Source organism: Pholcus phalangioides, unplaced genomic scaffold (genome assembly GCF_987345545.1).
Source record: "Pholcus phalangioides strain wild (caught in Gottingen) unplaced genomic scaffold, Ppha-v1.0 ptg000009l_1, whole genome shotgun sequence".
Classification (NCBI taxonomy): domain Eukaryota; kingdom Metazoa; phylum Arthropoda; class Arachnida; order Araneae; family Pholcidae; genus Pholcus; species Pholcus phalangioides.
In genome coordinates this window covers 32,290,398-32,317,506 of record NW_028301602.1, presented here as the reverse complement: position 1 = coordinate 32,317,506, position 27,109 = coordinate 32,290,398, and the positions used below count along the sequence as shown (strand labels likewise).

At 38.0% G+C, this 27,109-nt stretch overlaps 1 protein-coding gene across 1 annotated transcript; it reads left to right on the top strand.

Moving 5' to 3' along the window:
* The first annotated feature begins 1,773 nt into the window (after positions 1-1,773).
* LOC149082827 (uncharacterized) lies at positions 1,774-23,871 on the top strand. The gene is made up of 8 exons (XM_089235995.1): positions 1,774-1,961; positions 8,158-8,181; positions 11,250-11,357; positions 11,543-11,640; positions 15,062-15,185; positions 17,409-17,582; positions 23,325-23,488; positions 23,574-23,871. The coding sequence occupies exons 1-8, from the start codon at positions 1,889-1,891 to the stop codon at positions 23,685-23,687; spliced, it is 879 nt and encodes a 292-aa protein (XP_089092121.1). The 5' UTR covers positions 1,774-1,888; the 3' UTR covers positions 23,688-23,871.
* Positions 23,872-27,109: the final 3,238 nt, after the last annotated feature.

Genomic DNA, 27,109 nt, shown 5'->3' with positions numbered 1-27,109 from the left:
TTCAAAGGAAGCTGAGGAGGTTTGCTACAATTTGCAAGTTTTACTGATGTTATTTTACTACATAATAGCTGTTAAAATTTCGAGACAAACTTAATAATTTAATTTATAGTATTGCTTATAAAATATTAAATAATATCATATTCCTTTTTTCATGCGGCGCATCAGACCTGGGTTTGTTCGGTTTGAAAGAAAAAATAAAAGAATGGAGTGGAAAGAAGTGTGTGTTCCCCCACGCTTCGATATCTTGCAAACAGTAAAAGATAGATGTGAGGCAAGGTGAATCCAGTCGTGTCAAATCAGACTTAAACGACCTAGAAGTTTCGCTTCTATCGCACGAGATTCTCACGCAGATTGTTTTTCTTACAGAAAAATTTTTAGGAAGCATTTTTTCCTGGTCCTAACGACCAGGAAATCTGAGCATTCAGACCATTTTCTGGTCTGAATGCTCAGACTCAAAACATAGACGTTCAGAGTCTGAGAATGACTGAGAATGCGTCGTGTATACAGAGTTTTTGTCACGCAGAAAGAAATTCTCTTACATTTCATAAGGCAGTATGCCATTTTGTAATTTCGCCCAAATATGGAAATTCTGGGCTCAGAGAAACAACAGGGCCGTGCAGGTGAAATAAAAGAGAATGTTCCCCCACCTTAAAGAAAAATAAGTATCTTTGGTATCTCCGAAATAAAGATATTTATCATCAGGGAAAAGTGTTTCATTGAAAAATCAACTTTACAGAAATATCTGGGTTTGTCAATGCGGAAATAAGAGGCTTTCAAGGAGGCGAGATATCTCGTCGAAGAGAGCTACTTAAAGGGTTTATAAATAAATTCAAATGAATCGAAAAAAAGGGGCTCAAATTCAAGATATTTAATTATTCCAGATTCCCACTGTCCGACAAATTACTGGAAATTTTTTCGACATTACAAAATACTTAGGCTTGTCGATACTAAAATAAGTGGCAAGAGATTAACGAGATATCTCGTCATTCTCACTTGAAGGGTTAAACATACTGTGTATAATTTATTAACTTGATAATTTATCAATTAATATGATTAATTTTATTCAAAAAAGACATCCAAGGCTGCAGCTTCTAAAACGCATGCTTCTAGTGATAAAATTTCTTAGACATGTCTTATTCAGAGCAGAAATGTGATTTGGTTCAAGCTTATTCTTCTTCCGGGATCCCAAGAAATAAGCTCAGACTCCTTGGGGAAATTCTCGGTTGCATTTGAGATGCACAATTCCTGGAAAAACGGGATCCTGGAAGAGAAACTCTAAGGCATAACCACAAATCCACCTCTGGGTATAGGCTGCTGTCCTCTCCCGTAAATACGTCTCTGGAAAGAGAGAAAGTTAAGTTAAAAATCTCCCCATCAAAACTGATTGAGACCAAAAGAAAATCTATCTGGAGATCCAACATCACATAAAATAACGTATTTAATTAGATGCAAGCGTGACTAGAATTTTTTGAATGAAGGCCAAACACTACAGTTCTCTTAAATAGGATATGTGAATATGCACATACACATATTAAATATATTTATATTTTTTTTCGTTTGAACATTAATATCAGCCCCCACCGTCATCGGTCGAGTGACCTTGTTCAGGATTCGAGGTCAAATCATTAGCGGTGGGATTGTTTAGAACATCCCGACAAAAATGAAATAAAAGACTGATTTTGACCTTTGCCATCAACGGTGACGACACAGTCTCTTTCCTGTTTATTGGCTAGAAATTCCGCTATTGGTGGATGCAAGCGATTATTTTGCTGGCCACAGTCAAACGTTTCACGGAACTTGTTCTCTCACTATCAGATACAGTTTTAATCGCTAACCAACAGGCTGCTGTGTCTTTCTCTCTTGTTATCGACCAAAGATACATATAAATATGTTGGCCAGGGCATCGTTTGCCGCTCTGTTTCTCATATTCGTTTCGGATGGGATAATCTTCACTGATGCAGGTAATATTAATTAGTTTCTTAAATTATCAGAGACTCATGTTTAGCCATCTTTATTGTCGTTAAAGTGAAGTCTATCTGGGAAAGCTATGAAAGTCAGAAAGAAAATACAGTAGACCCTCTCGATAACGGATACCCATGGACCAAATATTTTGTCCGCTAACGGGGAGTGTCCGCTAATGGGAAGACGCGATATGCAGTAGGAGCCTCGTTTATACGACTCTCACATTTATCAGACGTTTGGCAATTGGTTCCAATACATTTTAATGCTGAAATGTATATGTTGTCGTAAAAGTGGTGCACGGGGTTATGTATAATCACCAATCATCTCGATAAAGAAAGTTTGGTTGAATTGCACTACATTTTTCACTTTTACCGGAGTAAAAATGCATAATTCCCAAATAAAGGTGGAAAGTGATAAGTATGAAAAAATTTGTAACCTTTCTTCTCTTAATTGAACAATTAATTATTTTTACTCGTGCATGATATACGTGCACTCATTGGCGTACGCGGGGGGGGGGTTGAGGTTCTAGCACCCCCCCCTTCCTCAAACAAAGATTATAGTGTTATTTCGCCGGAAAAAACGCAAAAAACCCTCATTGAGAAGAAAAAAAATTGAAACACCCCGCCCCCCGAGAAAATTCTGCGTACATCTATGCGTGCACTACAGATATTTTGCAGTAAAAATTAAATTAAATTAAAATAAGTGTGAAGGAGATAAGAAACATTCATAACAGAACAATATCAGTCTTGTAATGTCGGCTTTCTTCGCGCGTGTCAAGAAACAAAACCAACACATTACTATTCGAATTCACCATCCTGGACCATAAGTCAATTGTTCACTAAGTAATTAATTGACGATTTGACATATTTACCAATACGAGGTTGGGATTAAACATAATCTTAGTTGAATATGATAAATCCTCGGTCTACGACCAACACTTTACCCGTAAAATCACATCATTATGCGCCGCTTTCAATAGCGTTGCAGCCGGAGGGGGGGCTACTCGTGCACCCACAGTAATTTGTGATTCGGGTCTGAGCACCATAGAATTGATTCAAAGTTTCACTATATATAATCTTAGTTTCTAATATAATACTCAAGACGAGCACCCACAGATTCGAAACACTTTCGACACCACTCTGTCTGTTTCTTAATACTAAAACCCTTCGTTTGAAGTCAAAATTTCTATATACAATCGAATCTCCATACAGGGTGATTCTAAATTCGTGGGACAATTTTTAAGAGGTGATAAAAGACACCTATAATAATAATAATAATAATTTTTTTTAAATTAAACATTTTTGATCATAAAATGTGCAGTCGAATCGCAATAGCAAAGGAGGTAAGTGGGGAGTTGGGCTGATTTTAGAGAGTGCACACCAGCACTTCACCACAAACAAATATTAACCATTCGAGTGTGCACATGAGCCTTCGGATTGGATTTCAGTTTGTTTGTTATTGGTGCAAGGACCATCAAGGTTATGCTTAGCCAAACAATGTTCAAACGGTGCAAAATGACTTGTGGTAGAATTCGTTACCCAGGTTGCACCATGAGTAAGGCCTATTGCATTACAACCCCCCCCTACACCCTCGAATGGTCGATTGCACTTATTGCAGCAAATCCATCAAGAAAATATGATATTTGCTTTTGGTGACGTGCTGTTGTGCACTTTCAGAAAACACCCTCTACCTCTATTGCGATTCGACCGCAGATTCTACAGTATGATCAAAAATGCTCTCTCTCGTTTAGGCGTCTTTTATCACCTCCTAAAGTTTATCCCATTAATTTAGAATCATCCTGTATAATGAACTCATTAGGAACCATTAAGAATGTTCCGAAGTTTTTGTTGTAGGAAAATAACTTCCGTTTAATTGGAGTAGATTAACTCTGCATTTTGTAAGTCGGTAGGAACCGGTAAAAATTCTCTATGTAGAAAAAATTCATTAAGTAGAAACCACGCTACGTCAGTGTTTCTCATTCTCCGGGCCCCTGATATCAATAAAACCACAGGTCGTGAGCAGTGATCGCCAATACTCATGTAGATGTATGGTTCACGCATGAAAATTCAATTTTACTCCTCCAAATTTTGCTGTGTGAGGAGTGGAAATACTCCTTCAAATTTTAGGTAAACTTTTTTTATAATATATTTTTCTCTGTGCTTTTATTAAAAAGATACTTTTTTTTAAAGAACTACCCCCTTAAAATTTTGGTGAGTGAAAAATTACTCTTCAAAATTATTTTTTCCGATAACACTGGCCGTGTGAGAGAATCACCGTTTTATTTTTCCCATTTACTTCCCGTTAGCAGTTCGTATGACCAGACCTTTCACGTACAATAATAAATTAACTGGGTGCGTACTCTTTAGAAGGGTGTGAACTACTTCTCTACATTTCATACAAGAAAGAAACTACATTTTCACTCTACTTTTGATCTTTAATGTATCCCCGATTACCCTTCCTGTCAGACCAGATCCGGGTTATGTCCCCTCCGAGGGGTATTAGCCCTTTATCCTTATGGGTTAATAATTGCTTTCCCACGCCGGGAATCGAACCCTTGCCCCCCCCCCCCCCGAGAGGAGGCACGTATCCTAACCCCTAGACCACGTGACCGGTCACTTTTCTATAAAATGATATTTTGGAGTGAATTTTTTTTTTTTTAATAACGTGATCTTCACGTATTCCCAAGGGATCAGCATGATCCGTCCAGGGAATTTGTTAGTGTTAGTATACATCCATGCCCGAACCGGGATTCAAACCCAGACCTGCACACTGTGAGAAGCTAGTTCCCTAACTTGAGAGCATTTAAAACATTTTTTGATAGTGTCTTAGATTGGTGAAAAAAAATAATCGGACTGTAATCTCGGCCTTAGGTCGGGATTACACTATTGAAGTTTGATAAAAAGTCCTTTTATAAAACTTGAAAAATGCAACCAATAAGGTTATTAGTTACATTCTAGAAAATGTAACCGATGACTTTATTGGTTGCATTTTTCAAGTTTGTTAAAAGAACTTTTACAAAACTGGAAAGAAACAACCAATAGGCCTGTTGGATGCTTATTGGATTCATTTTTCTTATATTTGTGTAAAATAATTTTTATAAAACTTTTATAGTGTAATCTTAAAGCCTAAATATATTGAAATTTAATAAAAAAAAGTCCTTTTATAAAACTTAAAAAATGCAACCAATAAGGTTATTAATACCATTATAGGAACTACTAGAATGTTTGATATACTATAAAAGTTTGATAAAAGTTCTTTTATACAATTTGAAAAGTGCAACCAATAAGCATATCGATTGCATTTGGGCGAATGTAACCAAGAGGCTTATTGGTTGTATTTTTTTATTTTTTTTCTAGTTTAGTGAAAGATTTTTATCAAACTTTTATAGCGTAACTTCGTAAAGCTGTTAACAGGGTTAATATCTCAAAAACGAGAGCCAATAAAACTTTTTCATTGTGATATTCAGCAGGTCAAAAACATTCGGAATTGTATAGTTTCATGTCGGACGCGATTTCACAGTTGTCCATCCGGTGTCATCAATTAAACAATCGATTTAATTCTATTACATTTTAACGATCCCAGAATTTCACAATGAATTGAGTGAGATGATAAAGAATCGTTGGGGGGAAAAGAAACTCGTGTTGAAATGAAAAACTGATTATATTACGTAATCAGTCACGAGAAGCTCGTGTTTTGCAAGCTTCTCGGTAGTAAAAGTAGTTCTAGGAGTGATTTATTTCCAGAGAATTTGTGTGAGGTCATTATGGTAAGAAGAAGGCCATCATTCAATCATTGGGGAATCTCAGCGGGAAATTGTTTCCACACACACACATACTGTTTCAAAAATATAAGTATTTCTTTATTTAGTGTGGTGAAATGACTAGTAGTATACAAGGTTGTTGGATTGCAACGGCTATTATAAATTGAATTGTGATGTGATCATCCTAAAAGCTCAGCGGCCATTGTGTAAACTTTTACCTGCCCTTCTGTATATTATTATTATTAATTTCAATGTTTCCAAAATGAGCATTAATAATTATTTTGAAGGATACAGAATACATGCAGGGTAGAAATATGTTTCGGAGATAACTTTTCGTGCAATAGGACAACGGACAACTTCATGCTTTAAAATTTCTGAAAGGTGATGATGGATTATTATTATCGTCAGAGGAGAAAGTTTATCTATGACAAATGGCATTGTATTTATTTGAAATGGGGGTTTTTTTTTTTCTGCGTGAAAGAACCTTGTATGGATGTGAAAATTACACAGCAATAGAGAAATATGTCCTTGACAATATAATCATTTGATTGTCATTACCAGTAGTAAAGTTCGGGACAACGGATATGAAAACTTTTATTTTTCTCTTCTGCAGTTGAAATGGTGCCATGCAATAAAAGGTTATACGTTATTGTGTTAATACAAAACGACGGTAACGCCTTTAAAACATAGACGGCATTTCACTGTCATTATTTGGTTCTGTACACTGAGTGACTAATTTATTGTGTGTATGTGTGAGCTACTCCTCAGTACTTCATTAGGCCATCCATTACATTTTCTGTGTAGATTCTTCTTGACCCCACGAGATATTGATAGGTAGTTATTTGGAATCTGACACCATGCTTGATGAATAGCTGAATAGCACATTCCAGTGGAGTGACATTTGATGGTTGTCGATTTAACTACATATATGAGGATTTCATCAACTTCATCCCACAAATGCTCAATTGGCTTGAGGTGTAGAGATGGGACGGGGGACGGGGTGTCACCTTAGCGAAGTAAACTACGCATTGTCTTGCTGAAAGTATCATCTCCACCATCGACATGAATCATCAACATGATGAGATGAACCAACACCACTCTAAATATATTTCTCTAGTGTGGTATTTAATGAATTTGGTCAGCAACGATGATTAGATATGATGTGAATTCAGACATCGATCAGCACAAACTAGAGTCCAAAGTATTCGAGGAAAACATTCCTCAAACCATAATGTTGTCTCTACAAGCTTGAAAAGCTATAGCAATGCATTTCGGGTTCATACTTTCGTGCTGTTTCCGTTAAATTCTCACTCGGTCATCTGCATGATGTAACTTAAAGCTAAATTCATCAGACCACATGCTTTGTTTTCAGTTATCGACTGTCCAATCCAGGAGCAGCTCGAAAAAAACAAAAATCATTGAAAGATTCGGGGGGCCTATTTTTGGCCCCCCGACCACCTGTTTTCGGCTGACAAAGCTTTAAACTTGGATTTGGCGCCTCTATCAGGGCGGCGGCCCATGCTGGCGTGCAAGTCGCACGTCCCAAGAGCCGCGCCTGGCCTAATCCTGTGCGAAATGCAGACATTTTCTCTTCCTAACTTCAGGTAGGAAAGTTTTTTAACAACGGGGGTTTTCATTTTCATTGTTGTGGACTCACATCGCGAGAACCCTGGTTCGAAATCACTGGCGCCACAGTGGTGGTCAGCTGAAGTTTGTTTTCTGTGGTTTCTAACTACAGAGAGCAGCAAGCCTACAACGGTAAAAATATTCAATCATTACACTTCGCTTAAAATTGGAAATATATATACATATATATATACGTATATATGGCAGCACTGGAAATTCGTACACATTGCACGCATTTTAATACTATATAAGGCCACAACAAGCAAAATGCCCTACGAGGTGGATGAGAAAAAGATGCCCATAACGAGTATGGACGTCATATATTACTACACTCAGACCCTTAGGTACACACATACTCACACTTCCGGCACAATTCAATCGGTAGTAAATATACCCATAGCGATAGCCCGGAGCTGTGCTCAGTTTGAAAGAAAGTAAAAAAAGGAAGGGGTTTTTTATATCTCATGCGATGCAGTGTGCGATGAACAGTGCGTTCAGAGATCATTTTAGACAATCCTTGAGTGAGATTTACAGTAATTTTTGTTGGACTGTTACGCTTCCATTGTGTTTTACAAGTCTGGGCGCTCTTCGTTCCGATCGAATGTTCATTCATGCTTAGCCTTATGAAATTTTAACAGTAGCTGCTTTTGAACAATTTGTGGCTGCATTTGGTGATATATTTTACCTGAGTTCCTCAAGTCATGTTGATATATTTTATTTGTATATATATAATAACAATACTTCAATTGCAGTATGGACTTTTCTCGTTAATCACGCTCATTCATAAATTCTTTCTTTTTCTTTTTCAGAGCCAACTTGGACGTCATTTAGAGGTAAGAATGATAAGAAAAAAAAAATAAACCTTTTTTTTTATCAGATCATAATTTCCATGCACAGCCGCAACTAGATACGCATTTCGGCACCTTTGTGTAATGTTGAGGTAGCTGTTATGAGGCTTAAATCTGGGAAACCAAACCGATCTGCTCGCCCCCTTGTGGCAGTCCTGTTTACATATAGTATGACAATGAACTACAATGTTAATAATTAGTGCAATAGCTGTAAAGTTGGGCCCTCATGGAGATATTGCGAAAATTTGCCGGAACTTTGAAAAAAAACCCTGGGTCTTCGAAAAAATTTTCTGCAGGAAATTGTATTGGCATTTTATGGGGGGGGGGGGGGAGATTATTTTAATAAATTTAAAATGAATCGATAATAAATGAAAAAGAATGTGACAAGGATAGTTTTCTTCTCTTATATATTAATATATTTAACCAAAATATATTTCCTTTTTCATTGATTAACATTCTTTTTCATTGAATTGAAAATCAATGCTGTACATCCCAGTTCCGTAGATTCACGGGTCTTCATGAAGTTGGATCTTTTTGGATAGTGTTAATGGAGGTAGGATCTCTCAAAAGGATCTCCAGGCAAATGATATTCAAACCCCTCCCCTCGCACGCATAGAATTAGCAGCCTACCAGTGTATATACGGGGTGATTATAAAAAAACTATCCCGACATATGGGCCCCTAACTATCATACCATTCGCAGAAACTGAATGAAATTTTGGCATAAGGTATTTTGAGGTATGCGCTCAAGAATGATATGGAAAACAACAGTGTCACTCTAACAGTTACGGTTACAGTGAGAAAATTTCGAAAATATCAAATGGCAACACCAAGTTTTTTATATTGGAATGCGATCTCCATACTGAAAAACACTAAATAGCGTTGGAATGACACCTGTAGCACGAAAATCCTCGGAGCTAGGCAAGGAAAAAGTAAAAAAGGACTTTGCCGTGCACCAGAGCATTAATGTTCGTTTCATTCGTCACACCGTTTCTTCGATCCCAGCCTGATTAGTCCTCCACAAGGTCATGTGGAAAATTTGTGAAACACTTTAAAATGCTTTATTTTATGCTGCTTCTCTGTCCTTATTGGTTGTCCTCACTTTTAGCCTATCTACCGCCGGTGATTTTCATGCTACAGTTGCCGTTCGAACGCTATTTCACAATGGAGATCACATTCCAATACAAAGAACTTGGTGTTGCCATTTGATATTTTCGAAATTTTCTCACTGTAACCGTAACTGTTAGAGTGACACTGTTGTTTTCCATATCATTCTTGAGCGCATACATCAAAATTCCTTATGCCAAAATTTCATTCAGTTTCTGTGAATGGTATGATAGTTAGGGGCCCATATGTCGGGATAGTTTTTTTATAATCACCCTGTACTTTCTCGCGAAAATCATGATACAGCATAGGTGTCGAAACCTGGGAAGGGGGGGGGGTGCTGAGGCCGTTGAACCCCAGTGCCGTCTTAACGCATGGGCCTACCCGGGCAAGGCCTGGGGGCCTCAAGAGAAGAGGGGCCTCACAAAAGTGAGATCCGGTTGAAAGTTTCTAGAATTTACAAGATAGGGGCCTCAGAAAAACCATTTGGCCCGGCGGCCCACGATTCTCTTAAGACGACCCTGTTGAACCCCCCCCCCCCCTCAATAATTTCTGAAAAACCTTGTTCAATGTACTTTCTCTCTCCTGCGTACGTGCTTGAGTCCCGTACATACGGGAAAGGAATTTGATATGCTACATTTAACACAAAAGATAAAAGAATTCTCACATATCAATAAACAAAACTCTATTTCTCAATACCGTGATATCTCGGCTAAACGAACTCTTCGGTTTATGAATATTTCGGCCAACGAAGATTTTTTTTCGTGATTTTTCTGCCTCGGCGGCTAACGGATTAGACTAACGAACATTTCGTGATACGGATGCACATGATAACCCGCAACAACCGCGTCTTGAGCTGAATTTTAGCTCCAATTATATCATCAGAATTAATTCAGACATTCCGATTTTACTTCATGTCCACCTCGGAATATTTTTCACGATGTACCTCAGTTTTTCTTTCTGAAAGTGTTTTTAACCATTTCATGTAAAATGAAATATTAATGATAGATAGAAAATGCATTAAAAAAAGGAAGCCTATGTTGTTTCAGTTTAAGACCCTTTAGCATTGAACTGAACAGTCTGGACATTCTAGGAGCTTAGGTTCTCCAAAAGTTACTCTTCCGGTTTTCCGAGGCTTAGTTCGTCCTACTTACAGATAGGGATAGACGTGATTGAGGGGGGTGCATTGAAGAGCTACGCGACTCTTGTTGGCACACAAGGCCTGAGCTATGAAGAAAGACTTATAGTATTGGGGGGTGGAATTTATCGAAGTGTTTAAAATTTTCGACGGGATGGATCATGAGTTATTAATACACCGTCAATCAACTGCTTCGACAAGGGGGCACCAGAATTGTTTAGTAAGGGACAATTCCAGATTGTGGGGTCGCCGGGAGTTTTTGTCCAGTAGGGTTGACAACAAATAGAATAGCTTATCCTCGGGGGTCATGAGTTTGTAATACAATGGATACGTTTAAAAAGAAGTACGATAGACGTGGGGAGATAAATTGAGAAGCTATTCATACTTAAATTAAGACAACCATAATCTTTTTTATAAGCAGTATACGATGCAGGGTGTCCTGTAAGTGTTAGCACGGCCTTCATCTCATCAACCGTCCGTCGCAGAGGTATGATTCCAATTTAAAAAATGCTCAATAAACGTTCAAAAATTACCCTGTACCAGTTTTAAGAGTGAAAACACAGTCGCGTCAACATGAAAATTCTGTCAAGGAATTAGTGCGAGGTGCATGTACGGTTAAGTAGTAGTAGTAGTAGTATATATTCAATGGCTATTGTGTTTGGAATCAAATAAAGAATGGCGTTGTAGTTTTTCTTAGCACTTGAAACAGATGACGGAAATTCATGTTCGTTTTCACCAGAGTTTCAAAATTGTGTGTGTGTGTGTGTGTGAGCGCAGTATGTGAATGTCTCTCTTTTTTTCAAAATTTTCAGTGACGTGGGGTTTGAACTTGTTCAGCTCACGTAATTTCGCCAAACTTCCCAGGAGAGAATCTAAAGCTAGAACACAAGGATGGACGAAACTGCCAGGAGAATGCTCAGGTAGGGGAAACATGTTTCACTCTCTTCTTCATTGAAATGAGTTGTCTCTAAAGCACAAGGGTATAAGTGAAATGTAAAGTATATGTGTTTTATACTCCTTGTGCTCTAAACTCCTGAAATTAGATAGCTAAAATTGCTTCAAGGCTCCATGTATGCTTTACTTTTTTTTTTCGTCTCGAATTTAGGTGGAAAATTTCTTGGACACCGTTACATCAATTCTGGAGATGTCGCCTCCGTCGTTCTTTACGACACCAACGGTTTTATTGCTGGATTACAACATGGCGTAAGGCTTTCTTATTTAATAGGCACATAGATATTAATGTCACAGTATTTCCAAAAATGAAACTATTAGTACTTCATCATCATGCACTTCGTATACATTCCTCTACCGAATTTCTCACCAATTGGTACATGCCTGTCGGCAGGGTAGGGACGGGTTTAGGTATTTTGCGGCCCGGTGCAAAAAAAAAAATTGTGGCTCCTCTGAACAGCGGTTTTCCAATACCCCAGGGTGTCCGTGGGTACTCTGGTGCCCGAAAATGATTGCAAAACTACTTCGTAGTCATAAAAAATTGTCATTTGGCAAATAAATATGGACAAAATGTCTGCTTCCCAGTGAAAAAATTGTGAGTGAGCCACCAGACACTTGAAGGTTTAGGGGCTCTCAGCGCTAGAAAACCGATTATTTACCCAGATCATCAACCTTAGTGGTCCTCTATCTTGGACTGAATTTTAAGCTATCGCTTGCTAAGAAGTTGAAGTCAAAATGTAATCAAATCCCTTCGCACCTGCGTGAGTCCGGCACTGCGGCAGGGCCGCAACTAGATGCTTGGTCACCCGGGGCAAGATCGCATTTTGACGTCCCCTTGTAATGTTGAAGGAGAGGTTTCAGAATCAAATTTGCTCCCCCTCGGGTCTAGCGCCCGGGGCACGAGACCCGCCTACTCCCCCCTAGTTGCGGCCCTGCCTGCCGGAACTTATTGTGTGTGAATTATCGCGGCACTAACGTATTTATGGTGTTGAAGTAGGGTTGCCAAATCTGAAAACTGAAATAGCAGGACTCTCGTTCAAGCACCCTTAGTAACGTAAATTTTCCCGATTATCACAGACAGACGGCGCCACTATACCGACAAAAAACCTGCAATCACAATAATTTTTTCCAAATAAAACAGAACCACCAAAAAAAAAAAAAATTCAAATACAGAAAAAAAAATACTGATCCGCTTATATCCCTTCGCTTATAATGAATGTTGTTCCCACCGTCTGATCAGTTATATTCCTTTGTGGCTTTTGTCTGGAGCAGGGCGAGGTTTTCTTTGGTTAAGAAACTTGTCTTTTGTTACATTTCTTCTTCCAGAGCTCTTTTTCCCGACTGTCTTTTTTCGTATTATTCTGAAGCAAGATGGGCCATGGTTGAAATTGGCATCTGCTCTGCTTGGTGGCAACTTGGTTTTTGTATTCAGGGAATTTCGACGGCGATTGGTCAAAGCGTGAAAAAACGTTCATGCCAATGAAGAGATGTATGTTTCTCTCTAAAAAAAAGTGGAAAAAAATAATAATTGTGGAAACGTGAAAAAGGGGACAAAAAAGTGAATTTTTTTTCTAAAACGTTGGAGGACGCATGTGAAATGGCATCAAAACGGGGGACATCTGATAAACCTATGTAAAAGTTATGCGAGTGTCGTGTTTTACTGGTGCTGCCATATGTCTTCAATATTTTGAAGTGAAAATAGCAATTGCCCGAATTTTCATGTTGTGTAAGTATCGTGTTGTAGGTCTGCCTGCTCTCTGTGGAGAAACTTTTTCAAATGAGAGATCGGATCACATTAAATATGATACAAAAATATGGCAGCACCAGCACAACACTAAACAAGCACAACTCTGATAACATATATACGTCAGGGACCGCACATACGAACTCAGATTACGCATTCCGTTGTGTACCGATTCGTTAGAAGTTCCGCAGAGTAGTGTGTACGAAGTGCATATGCGGTAAAGTAGTAGTATTATTTAGAAATCGGAAAAAATATATGTATATTTATTTTCGGAAAATGAAATTCAAACTAAAAAGATAGATAGATAGATAGATAGATAGAGAGAGAGAGAGAGAGAGAGAGAGAGAGAGTGAGAGAGACGGTTTCTGGATCGCTCTGACTCTCTTGGGAGTTGCTCGGAAGGCATAGCTGGCAAACGTCATAACAGTCAGTATCTTTCAATGAGAAATTCGATATACGCGTTGACGAAGGTCTTAGTTATCCTGCTTATCACAAATATAATCCCATTAAGGAATTCTAAGATCTTTAATGGGATTATTTTCAATCAAAAATGTTTATACACACAAGAGAAACAAAGATTAGTTGGGAGTCATTAGAGTGATGTTTTTGTCCGTATTATCATATCTCGCCATCTTTCTTGACGTATAGAAAGATTTACAGTCCGTTGAGGCATAAAGATAACCGATCTTCCTTCCAATATTCTTTTTTTGGCATTACTAGCTCAAGATACAGCAGGTGGTTTCCAATGAATCGCAAACGACATCATTAGGGGTCATTCAAGTATGATCACATGATCACATTAAGCGGTGTGCAACTGTATTTAGTTGTGGTCTTGTTTCCTTTAAGATTTATTGTATTATTACCTGATGTGTAGCGAATCATTTTAATCCAGTGTTTCTCAGCCTATGGTCCGCGGACCAGAGGTAGCCCAAGAAGATGGTATAGGTGGCCGCAAGCAGACTTGATAAAATTAATTCTAATAAAACTTAATTCTAAGTGAAAGAAAAATTATTCAACCTTTGTAATTGGTGTTAGTTTTTTCCCCATATTGGTTCGAATATAAGTTATGTCTTCATACTTGTGTTCAATATACATCATCTTGGAAAATTTCAGGAATCGCGATCCTGGGGGATGCGATAAATCCTGCGGTATCACTAAATTTAGTCAAGAAATGCAATTTAGTGCCTTAAATACAATTTATTGCCTCGAATGGTATTTGCTAATTGGTGCCGTGTGGAGAAATGAAGAACACTGCTACAAATTGCAGTAAACAAAAATGCATTTCGCGGGGGGGGGGAAGTATTCAAATGATCAGATAGCCGTATGAAGTACGAAAGCCTGGGTAACCAAGCGGAGATCGAGATGTTGTTCGGAAAGAAAATTCACATTCCTCTGTGGGGAATCGAACCACCAATCTCTCACTGTCCGGGCGAGTGTTCTAACCATTGAACTACAGAGGACAGACATTTTCAATCCTTAGAGCATATGTATGAATGCTGAACGGGACTGTCATCAAAAGCGTTACCAGAAGTAGGTACAATCACCAATGTGAGATGAATATTTATTCCGAAATTATCATAATATCCTTTACATATATTACGAAAACGCTTTCATGACCTTCGTAAATATTACAAATTCAATATTTACTGCATAAAAAATCGGAATAATTACAATCAAAAGAGTGTCCCGTAATACGGGACCCAAGTGGTCCGTCAAATTGTTTCAGTCATTCTACTGGTCCTTGGATGGACCAGTAGAATGGTTGAGAAACGCTGCTTCAATCAATTAGAATTTTATCAAATTCTGGTGAAGAAAGCATTGCAATTCTTACTTTTATATCGTCATCGTCTGATCTGCTTTTTTTGTTTGTTTGTGTGTGTGTGTGTGTGTGTTCAAAGTTTTTCCTTTTTTTTTTCAATGAATTTGCAGATACCTAAGAGGGATGTCCAAAATTCCAACACAAAGTTTCCGTACGACGATTCTCCCGCCTATCAGCTGGACACAGTAAACGAAGACGATGTCTATTTCATCACGACCTACTTCGTCGATCCAAGTAAGTTAATAGTAAATATACTGTGTGGATTACACACACACATCTTTTTCTTCTCATTATTCCATTTCGACCTACTGTAGTAGTAAATCGCGACGTACCCGTTCCTATAAGGTCAGTGACCATGAAATAAGTCTATTAAGAAACTTCCTCCTTCGATCAGACTACCTGTAACGCTCATTTTTCGTTAAATGGTAACAAATAAATTAAGCAAAGAAAATAGAATTCATTGCGCGCTACCTATTGAATTATTCGAATAGAGCAAATAATGCAAAATGAATTCAATTAAAAAAAAACTTTTATATTTTTAGATAGAGAAACATTTTATCATATTCCATTTATAGGACAAGCTAATTTGTATTATAACGAAGATATATATTTGTTTTTCATGAGTAAAATATACCAGGAAACTATTACAACTTTAGGCTAATTAGTATGTGAAGTGTATGTACAGTATTGAAGGGACCTTCGTCTCACAAATAGGCCAAAACAAAAGAAAACGTCGGTAACTTATCAATTTTATTTATAGATCCGCTTTTAGAGCAGGGGGTGCACAACCTTCTACCCTTGGGGCCAAATGCGGCCCGCCAAGACGGTCCATCCGGCCAGCGAAAGGAGTTCCTGTAGAAAAGTATCAATAAATTCCAACGTATCGATACATAAAATGATAAACACCTTTGCTGTGACCATATTTTCTTCTTGTAAATACGGAAATGGGATTCACACAAGACATCGTAAATTATCGCCAGAAACATCGTCAAAGGTGGGTAAAATCATAGACAAAAAATCATCAAAAGCAAGCAAAGTTGCTTATTATAGCCCCAAAAAAATTGTCTCATGGGAAAATGAAATTGATATAGCTGAAATATTGTCGTAGAGAAATAAAGTTGCCAATCATAGCCAAAATAACTTGAAGGCAAATAAAATTGTATTGTAATTTATATAGCCAAAGACATTGTCTAAAACAGCGGTTCTCAACCGGTGCTCCGTGTGCATTCTCCAGGGGCTCCACGGCCACTCGAAAAAAAATAAAAAAAACAGTAAATTTGAAAAAAATATAATTAGGAATATTTAAAATAATAAAAATAAATCAGTAAATTTGATGAATAAATAAAGTTAGGCCTATGGGGCTCCACCATAGAAATTTTCTACTATAAAGGGCTACGCGAGTTAAAAAAGGTTGAGAACCACTGGTCTAAAGCACAGCTTCCCAAACCTTTTGTTCTATCGCCCCCTTCTTCAGAAATTTTTTCTCTCTCATCGTCCCTTTACTCAAGCGAGCCCATAGGATCTTAAACCAGTACCTTCTATCACTACCTGGACCCTTCCATCGCTCACCAGTGGGGTCCACTTCGGGACACTTGTCCACTTGTCCACTTCGGGAAACACTGATCTACTCTAAAGTTTGTAAAGATGCCAACTATCACCAAAATTCCTGTAAAAAATCGCCATTAACGGGAAATGGGCTACTCATTGCAAGTCACAACGGATTAAAATGTATAATTCACTAAAGAAACTTATATATTCGATAGAACCATAATTATTATAGTATAGTCTATGTCATGAAAATAATTTTTTTTTAAATAAGTAGTTCTTTTTACCTCTCTGATGAGGAGGTAAAAAGCTTTTACTCTGAGGTTAAATAGGTTCTACTATATACATGTCCATAAGAAAAGGAAAGAAAACAGGTAGGTGAGGGTGAAAAGAGAAATATATTTCATACCTACTCTTGCTCTAGAACTGTTACGCGGTGATCTTAAATGTGCCGCGGGTCACTTAATTGCTCTAGAACTGCAACACCGGCTACTCAAGTGATCTGAAAGTGTGCCGCAGGTCACTCAATTGATTGTAAATGTGCCACAGGCCACTCAAGTGGTCTGGGAATGTGCCGCTTGGTACCTGAAACCTAACTTTACAAAATTAGATTTGAGATCGCGGTCCACGTCAGATGACTCCGAGGGCCACATTTGGCCAGCGGTCCATGGGTTGAACGTGTATGTGTTACACCATAGTTTCCCCAAACTTTTAGTTTCATCGCCTCCTTTCGTCAGAAAAACTTCTTCCGTCTCCAAATCAAGCCCCCATCCATAGAATTTTATACTTAATCAATAGTTGCTACCGCCGCTTTGGATTATTCCATCACCCCCAGGAAGACGATTTTGCCTACTTTGAAGAAACACTGTGTTTCACCAACCAATAAACACTCTTAAACTCTAATTCTCATAGGCATCATCTGCCACGAGGGAAGAACCAGGGATGACTACGATGAACAAGGCACTGGAACTGGCTTGTACCTGCAGAACGGCACAAATCCCATCCGAGACGCTGTTCATGTGCCTCTTTATGAAGAAGGAGTGAACGTCACCAAGTGGCAGAAAGGCGGATGTTTTCCATCCATGGGTAAGAAAAAAGTTTTCTAAACAATTTTGTAGCAAGTAATTACTTAAGATGCAGTAATTACTTACTGCTGGCTGACGTATGTCCCGTATTTTACGATATTTTGGGCCATCCCGAGTGATCACTTGAATTCATTATGCGCATTGAAATTGTGTGGGAAATTCCCAATTTTTAACTATGGCAAGTATTTTAAAAACCAACAAAATATGCTTCGTAAAAAATGCATTTATGCTCTGAAAAAAAGCTTAAAATATGCCGTAAAAACGTAAAAGTATGCCTTTACAAATAGACTGATTTCGAGAAATAAACGGGAAATTACAAGTAATCACCAATCTCATTGACCAAAATGATGCCAAAGGCAGACAAATAAAATACAAATTGTTGCTAACATTGCCGAAAAATCGACAATCATTGCCAAAGATGATGCAGAAGTTAAGTAAAATTGTCAATAGTTGCTAATACCGTGGTATAATTGTGGAAAATAAAGCTAATGAAGAGTGAAGAGCTTGGGAGGGGGATCCCCTCTTCATTGTTCTGCTGAAATATACAAAATAATGTTGTGTATATAAAATATGAAAATATGCCTTAAATTTTGAAAAATACCTTAAAATTACTGAAATCATAAAAAAAATGCTCTATCTGTCTACAAATAGCGAAATATGGAAAATCATAAAAAATATACAGTCATATAGAAATTCGAGCCCTATTTATAACTATAGCATGGCCCCCACACCCTATAGAAGGGTTCCTCCTCTCATCGGGGAGAATCCAGGTTCGAACCACTCCTCTAAGCTGGGATCTTTGACGGTCCTTTCAAAAGTGAATTATCAGTGTGAAAATACAAAAAAAAATGACGAGATTCATTCTGGGCCCCCGAGCTAGGGTCCTTTCAGTCTTGTGGAGACCATGAACCATAGATATATAATACTGTATTAATTTTTGTCTTTAATGAAATGCATTTAAATTCACTGATTGACTGTAACGGGTTTATATTTTGGGGAGAGTTTTGTCCTCTACTCTCCTCCAACCTTTTTTTTTTCTTTTTGGTAACTAACTACTGTATGTTTCGGCAGTTTTAGGATGAATTGGCGCACAACGCCGGACCTAGAAATTCTACCGCCTGAGGCGAATAATATTCTGCCGCACTGAAGATACGACTGTCTGAAAAGTTTTCTTTCTTCATCTCTATTACCTTGATACAGTGGTTCCCAAAGGGTTTGTCACGAACCCTAGGGGGGGGGGGGTAACGCGCATGGCTTAAGATGTCGCGAGAGAATTTCCTAAATAAAAACGTCTGATGAGAGCAAATATATCGAAAATCTATATAATAATTCTTCTTTGAAGGGGAGGGTGGGCGCACTTTTTTACATTTTTTTCCTATGGGTTTTGGAAAAATGTCTGCCCTTCAAAGGATTAATTGAGCTATTTAGTACATATCATAATAACGCATTAAAATCCTACATAAAATTTACTCAAATAATTTGAAAGAAAATCTTAATCAAGTACCACAAATGTGCTTTTGCGCACTTTTATGAGAAAACATGAAAATTAATTAATTAATATTTATTCTGATCCCAAAGGCAAAATTTATTTACTGAAAATCCAATAATCGTTCTCCCCATTTCCTACTTTTAAATCGTGATTTTCCGCGCGCCTCTCAAAGTTACACGTTGTTACGTGTGTTGCGCAGCAAAATGATAAGTTTTTCCTACTTATTATGCTGCGAAATGTTCTAGCGAAGTAACAGCCCTTTGTTCATACGTTTGGAACCAGAGGCGTAGTACGCAGGAGAGAGCATAGAGGGGCCCGTGCCCTCCCCAGGACGATCAAAAATTTAAAATATTTCCAAATATTTCCTAAAAATAAAATATCGGAAGAAAATACCTTTATACATACAGTATGTTATCTTTATCCATTTCTGTTAATTTAAATTGCTTTTTGAACGTTAGTAGCTCAAAATGTTTCTCAAGGAGGGATTCCTTGTGCTCCCCAAACCCAATGTGACCCTTCTAAGAGTCGATTCGTTCTTGCGTACGCCAATGCTCGTGACCAAGGTGCAGGGTACTGTGTGTAATGTGGTAGGTCTTATGGTGCAACTTGAGTAACGTAAATTTTATCATCAGTCGTTGTACCGCTTGATCATTTGGAGCAGCATAAGTCATGCTGCATAACCTTGATGCAGAGTTGGATCTAGAGCTCGCTGTTGGGAGGGGTGATTTTTCAAATTGCTTTGCAATAAGTGACCATACGAGATCTGCGCCTACCTTGATGGTCCTTGCAATAATTAAAAAACAAATTCCAATCTAATCCGAAGGTGTACCCTCGAATGGTTTATGGAACATATCGTAGTAAATCCGTTGGAAAAATATGGTATATGGTTTTGGTGAAGTGCTGTTGTGCACTCTCCAAAAACAACCTCGACCGCACAATCTATGATAAAAAATGCTTGTTTAGATGTCATATCACCTCTAAAAGTTCCTCCCTTGAAGTCAGACTCACCCTGTATTTACATGTGTGAAAGACATCTACTCCTTGCGCTACCTATCAAATTAAACTGTTACAATTCTTGGATTGAAATTAGCCACCAGATTTTGATTAATAGGTTTTATGAAAAAAATCAATATAATTCGATATTGATTGATATTTTATAAGTAATAATTAATTTAATTGTAGAGTTTGATTTGAAATTATAACAGTTGTTATTTGTGTGTGATAAAAAATTATAAAATTTAAAAGTAAACTCGCCAAATTTATTACTATAATTGAAAACAATATAAAAATTGAGAATGGTTCACATTTGCGATGTTTATTAATATTATTTTACCTTATACAAATAACAACTGTTAAAAGTTTGAAATAAACTTGAGAATTTAATTAATTTAATTGTTTATAAAATATTAATTAATATCATATCATATTTTTTTTTAATAGGACCTATCAATCAAAATGCAATTGCTATTTCAATCGAAGAATTGTAACAGCTTTAATTGATAGGTGGCGCAAGGGGTTCTGAATCATTGATTTTTTCTCACATGCAATATAATACTGTAGTGTATAATTGATTTCAATATTTTCTAGAAGGCATATTTTTGCTGATGAAATTTTATTTTTGCCGTTTAATTGGTTACGGACAAAAGTGCCTGTAAGAGAGAGGCACCCTTTTTTTCATGGGAAATAGTTTACAAAATATGATGCTTAGAGTCTGACTCCCTATCTGGAAAAAACAGTTGAAGGGCTCATTTGATGTAATAATAAAATTTTTCCTTCTTGCCGCGAGCATCTAGGTGCTCATCATGCTTCCCATCCCTCCATCCTGGAGGAGCCATGCAATGACCTCAGTTGAATAGAAACATCCACGATAAGATCTTGCACAATGATTTATTATAATAAATATTTAAATTAAGAGATGCTGCCTAGGCCCTCTTTTATTTTGCCGTAGGGCTGTGATGTTGTTGGAACGGTAGTAGGGACACAAGTTTTTTGGATAAATATTCAAAAATTTGTTCGAGTTCTGTAGAACAGCCGCATTATCACGAAGGGTTCCGCGAGAAACCTTACGTCGCGGAAACCCCTGATATAAAGAACAGATATAGGTATATAAAAATGGGCAGTCCGGAAGTATGGAACATTCCACAGCCGAAACGGCACCACACTAGAGATTCTTCTATTGTAGTGTTGGCTGAAAGAGGCATTTGTCGGAAGATGAACAAGGAGCCCAAACTTGAGCTGGTGGATTTGACTAAAAAAAGAAAGTCAACTGAAAAAATGTTGACAAAGAGAAAAAATACATAACAAAAAATAGAAAAGGCCTAACTTTTTTTTCAGAAACCAGCTTCTCTAGAGATAGGGGAAACTTTTAGGAAGTGCAAGAAAGGAGGTGTGTTGAGATATGAATTAAGCATTGAACATCAAAGAGTTGAATAGCATTTCAACGCTGAAAAGTATTGTATTTACCTGCGCTTATTTATCCACTCGCACTTTCCCTTCAAAATTATTTGGATGTGTAAAAATTTACGGGAGTGAATACACCGTCATAATAAATCTGCGATAAAACAAAATGCCACCCTGGGCAGCCGCCTCATCGCCTCATTTCTGGCGCCGCCCCTGAATTGGCGATTATTTTAACGACAATTGACAATACTCTGTGTTTTCATGTGTTTAATATTTAGACAGTTTCATTGATTTAAAATACCTTTGTACCTTTCATACCTGTCACTCGGAATCCATCCGGAGGACATTTCTAATTGCCACCAAAAACTTACCACTTGTTTTGAAAATAAAACTTACTGCTAAATGGCTGAAAAAAGTTTCCATCGGGGAAAAATAAAGGGATGATGTGAAATTGTGCATAATTGCAGTGCTTTAGAATGTAGGGCTATTACACACACAAAAAAAAAGTTGAACGTGATGAATATATTTATGGTCAAATTATCATAGTTTAATAACAAATTTCGTTAACCCTTAGGCGGCAGGAATAGTCGGAGGAAAGCTGCTCTCAATACGGCTGCGTAAAAAAAAATTCCCTTTTTTCAATTGTCTTTCGTGAAAGATAGATGGTACTCAAACAAACTTGCAAATACAGTGATACTTCAGCTAATGAAAATAATTCGTTCTTAAATCACTTTCGTTGGCCGGAAACTTCATAAGCCGAGGTATCACTGCGCAGTGAAACTTATCAAAGACGGATACTATTAGATGGAAACCTGTCTTCGACGGAATCAACAAATATCCTCTTCATTATAATTAATGCTTTGTGTGTGTGTGTGTGTGTGTGTGCACAACACACCTTTATAAAATGAAAACCTGTCTAAAATGAAATACTATTTCAGTCTCTCGATGCGTTCCGTGTTTCGTACAGATTTCATTCAATAATATAATCGAAAAAAGGTATGATAGAAACAGTTTCTGGGTTCGAACCCACAATCACTAACAAAATAGCGGCGGGAAGGCAGGCATTTTACCACCACTCAACAGCGTACTGCTCAATTCAGTATAAGCAAACCTATAAGAGAATAGAGAAATAATTTAAAAAAAACTAAAAAAAATGCGTACGCCATCTATACGCCACATTTTAAGAACTTCATGTTAAAAAATTTCTTTGAAAAAAAAATTCAGATCGTCTCAGGATGATCGAGCCAACCTCTTCAATAGAAGAAAGCCTCCGCTTCGACGTCACTGAAGTCGTCCATTTCACCTGTATCCATTGGATATAGCAGTCCGACATCTTTGCGAAATCTTTTTTTTTTTGCAGTGTATCCAATGACTACAGGTGAAATGGGCGACCTTCAGTGACGTCACGAGCTTCGCGCGGAGGCTTTCTGCTATAGAATGTGTTGCTATAGGTGAAATGGACGACTTCAGTGACGTCATGAGCCTCGTGTGGAGGTTTTATGCTATAGAATGTGTTGATCGAGTACGCTGCTAAGCTCATCATCAGAGGATGATAGGAGTACGCCGAGGGTTAAACAAACAGTGTATAGTCCAAATATATATATATATTTATTTATTTATTTATTTACATTTATATATACATCGAAGTGACCAGAAATTTAAAAAAAAAATGCGGTAACGTGTTTCCGCAAAATTTCATGCGATCAGCATATTGTTATCTTAAAGTTCAATTTTTGTCTCAATGATACTTGATCATCCTGATGATCATTTAATTTATTCATAATTTTATTCGTATTTTTGGCGTTTTCATGTTCTTCATTGATTTTTTTAAGTAATTTTCTTATATTTTCAAAGGAAAACATTACTGGTACGATACAAGTGATAACATGAATTGCGACCATTTCTTCCCAGTCTCAGTCATATACAACAGAGGCAAAATAACAGGCTTCAATTTCGCTTCGTTCGGTCATTACGACTTTTCCGAAAGATTCGAACATCCGCAGGAATCTACCCTCGGCGTAAGTTTTCTTCTAATCATTTCTCTCCCATTCAATTAGTTATTTGAACAAAAAAATTAATTGTTGTTATTTATTTCTACTGCAGAGATTTTTGCCGACACCGGTACCAGAGTGCATTAAAGATGAATTCGACAGATCTGGGGGTATCAGCAGCATGCACGTCTTTTTCAGCGTTCGACCCTGGAATATCTTGTGTTGAGCTGATGGAGGAAAACTCTCCAATTTCCCTCTTTTTTTTCCGCTCAAAAATACAAATTAAATGTGAACCACGTAGATACGAACTTCGCTGTAGATAGTTTTGTGACTGTTATTTCTTTTTTTTTCTTCTTGTAAGACTGTTTCTTTGTATTTGCAAAAGAAATTAAAGCAATAGGCACGAAGAATAGGGATTTATGTATTTTATTTCTTTCAACTGATTTTCAAATTACATCAGGAATATGGGCGGATCTAGACCTCACTTTTTCTTCAGCTTTTTTTTTTTGGGGTACAAATTGCTCAAAAAATTATTCGCTTTGAATTGGGTGAACATGTGTCATTTTACATCCCGCATTTTCCGGCGCTGTCCCTTGTTCTGCTGCCCGTCCCAATTTGTTTTGCAATTTGTTTTCAGAGTTGCTTTCTCCATTTCAGGGAAGAAAAATCCACATTTTCAAGTTTTATACGCGAAAATGCGTGATGCGTTTCTGAACAGATTGATTAAAAATGCAATATTATCATATAGAAGTTCCTAAAATTTTATGAATTATCGCATTTCGCTTGGAGGAGGGGGCATAGATCCGCGCTTGATCAGGAATTTAAAATGGTGATGCCACAGTCTATTGTTATTCCGCAGTTTATTGTCGTTTGACTACTACTGTTGATACTGTCGTTACTGTACTGACGTAAATACTGCCGTTTAAGACAACCATAAGTATTTTTTATGGGCATTGTATGATATTTATCACGTGTATATATTGTTTATAATTTTTGTTAATTGCGTTTTTAATTGGGTTACTGTATTTTTGAAATATATGACATCCATATTTTTATGGGCATCTTTTTCTCAGCCACCTCGTTGGGCATTTTGCCTGTTGTGGCGTTATATTTGCATTTGTTTGAATTAAGGTCACTAGATTCCGAAAAATAGATATGAGGATGCATGCGTGCGCACCCTCGGCAACTTCGCTAGCATACTGTATGGCGACACTGTACCAACAAAGAACAAAAACGGTAAATACAACGATTTTTTTTTCCATCCAAAAGAACCACAACAATAATATAACTCTACCCTCCCGACATAAGAAGGAATACTTCAGGGAGTTTTTTCTTGCAAAAGGGGATGCATATGCACAATAAATATACAGTATATATAACCATCATTAATATTAATTAATGTAATCATAGTGAATTCATTCACTTTGGTTTTGAAGAATGACGGCAACACTTCGAACAGCGCCTGTGTTGTCATGTATTCATCGTGACGAACTCGTCGCAGGGTTTCTCCAGTTGCGAGCACTGCCTGTAGCCATCATGAAAAAAAGAGCACCCTTACGGAAAGTTTGACGTACGAATGCAAGAAATCAGGATGATTTCAATCCTTGAATACAATTTGTACAAGGTGTTTAATTGGAACTTTGATCGCGCTCACAAGCACGAAATCGCACACGAGCATCGAGGCACTCTGGGTACTTCAGGGAGCACCGTGGTGCTCGCGAGCAACGGGATTAAGATGTGTGAACTAGGATGAGGTCCGCAGACGGACACGAAAATTTTATTTTTACTGAAATTAAAACTTTCAACTCATGGAATACTTGAAACATGAAAATCAAAATATTAAATACAACCCCTTGCTTGAATGGCGCTCTTTCATATGAATCAAGTAGTGGGTTCTCCAGCTTTTGCCACCTGTGACTCCCTTGATATGAAGTCGTTTATCTGCGGCTTCCCACAACATTCTGAAAAAAAAACCACTTCAAAGCACTGAACAGGTAATTTCATGACTTCATCTCACGGCACAATTCCGGGGCACTTTAGTGGCCCGCGGCATATTTACAGATCGCTTAAGTGGTCTGCGACACGTTTTCAAACCAACGAAAGGTTGAGCATCCTTGATATAAACATTCTCAAACTCTGAAATGCTGACCTGCTGATCCGTGAGCTGGGTAAGAATAGTCGTATATGGAGAAAAGAACTTGAAAAAATCGTAATATGGCCGTAAATTTCCCAATCTCTCTATTGTTCCTTCGAATTTTCTCCGGGTTGCATGTTCATAAACAGAGACAAGTTCTTAAACCGAAATCAATATTTATTGTTTGTAAACCGAATTAGACGCATACCGAGGGTTGACCGTATATAGTATGATGACTATACACAGATAAGATACATAAATAATAATACAAAAAAATCAAGAACATTTGCAAAATGACATAAATCATCGTGACATTTGCTGACGAATCAACTAATCGAAAAAAAATACTGTACAAAATATCTTAGGACTTGAGAGGGGTACACCTAAGGGACCAGGGGCCCGTAGCCAGAAATTTTATTCGGGGGACCAAAGTGATAGAACAATAGCTTTGGCCATCTTTTCCCCTTTTTTTTGTTTTTGGTCATTTTGTCATTTTCTCACATTTCGGGGGGGGGGGAACCAGACCCCCCAAGTCCCCCCCTCCTTGCTACGGCCTCGTAAAGGACCCCTTGACAGTAATCAATGCGAGAGTCCGCAGAACTTGTGCTAGTCGGAGTCCTCGGCAGGAAGGAGTTGTGTTGAAACTGACCGCATAGCGGCAGTTCGTATAACACTGGATTAAAGCAATAGATGAATTCGTGACCAATAACGAAACATATAGTTATAATTTTTTTAACGTTCACAAATTGTCTTTCTACTGCTTAACCGTACATGCACCTCGTACACATTCCTCTTCGAAAATTCTAACGAATCGGTACATGCCGGAATGTGTGATCTGAGTGAATTGCTGGCCCTCACGTATCTTTGTTGTAGAATTGCGCTTGTTCCGTGTTCATGCTGCCATCCGCCCCTTCCCCCCTGCTGGATTCGCGCCTGAGCAAACGCAGATGGCTTCAGATGTGAATGGAGAGGAGGCATGGGCGGAGATACGGGGGGGGGCACCCCCCCCCCTGCGTCAAAGGTGAAGTTGACTGATTTAATGCATATATGAATTGAGATCATCATCATCTTGCCCCCCCCCAGACTTCCAAGTCTATTCCGCCTATGAGAGGAGGTGCATATTACCAGCTGCAAATGAAGCCTGCAGACATCGCCAGTTTGGTATGGAGTGAAGGCAGACATCTTCAGCTGAGAATGAAGCCTAGGCAGATATCGTTAGCTTTGAATGGACCGAATGCAGATATGTTCAGCTGTTAATGGAACGAAAACAGACATCTTCAACTGTGAATGGAGTGGAGGCAGACGGATCCAGGGAAGTGACTTAATGTTTAGGTGCATTGGATCATCCCGTATGTTGGACACACAAGTTTACTCCCATATTATTCGGCTCATGGGAGGGATGATCGCCCCCATCGCCCCTCTGGATCTGCGCTTTAGTGGAACTAGCGGAGGTGTAACTAAAAACTAATATGGTTGTTCGCACATGGGAAATGAAAGAAAAGAAAGTGAGAGGG

Excerpts from the sequence above, each read along its gene's own strand:
- LOC149082827 (XM_089235995.1), top strand. The coding sequence starts at position 1,889 with ATGTTGGCCAGGGCATCGTTTGCCGCTCTGTTTCTCATATTCGTTTCG. Across the intron at positions 1,962-8,157 it reads GATAATCTTCACTGATGCAG|AGCCAACTTGGACGTCATTT; the intron begins GTAATATTAATT and ends TTTCTTTTTCAG. Across the intron at positions 11,358-11,542 it reads ACTGCCAGGAGAATGCTCAG|GTGGAAAATTTCTTGGACAC; the intron begins GTAGGGGAAACA and ends TCTCGAATTTAG.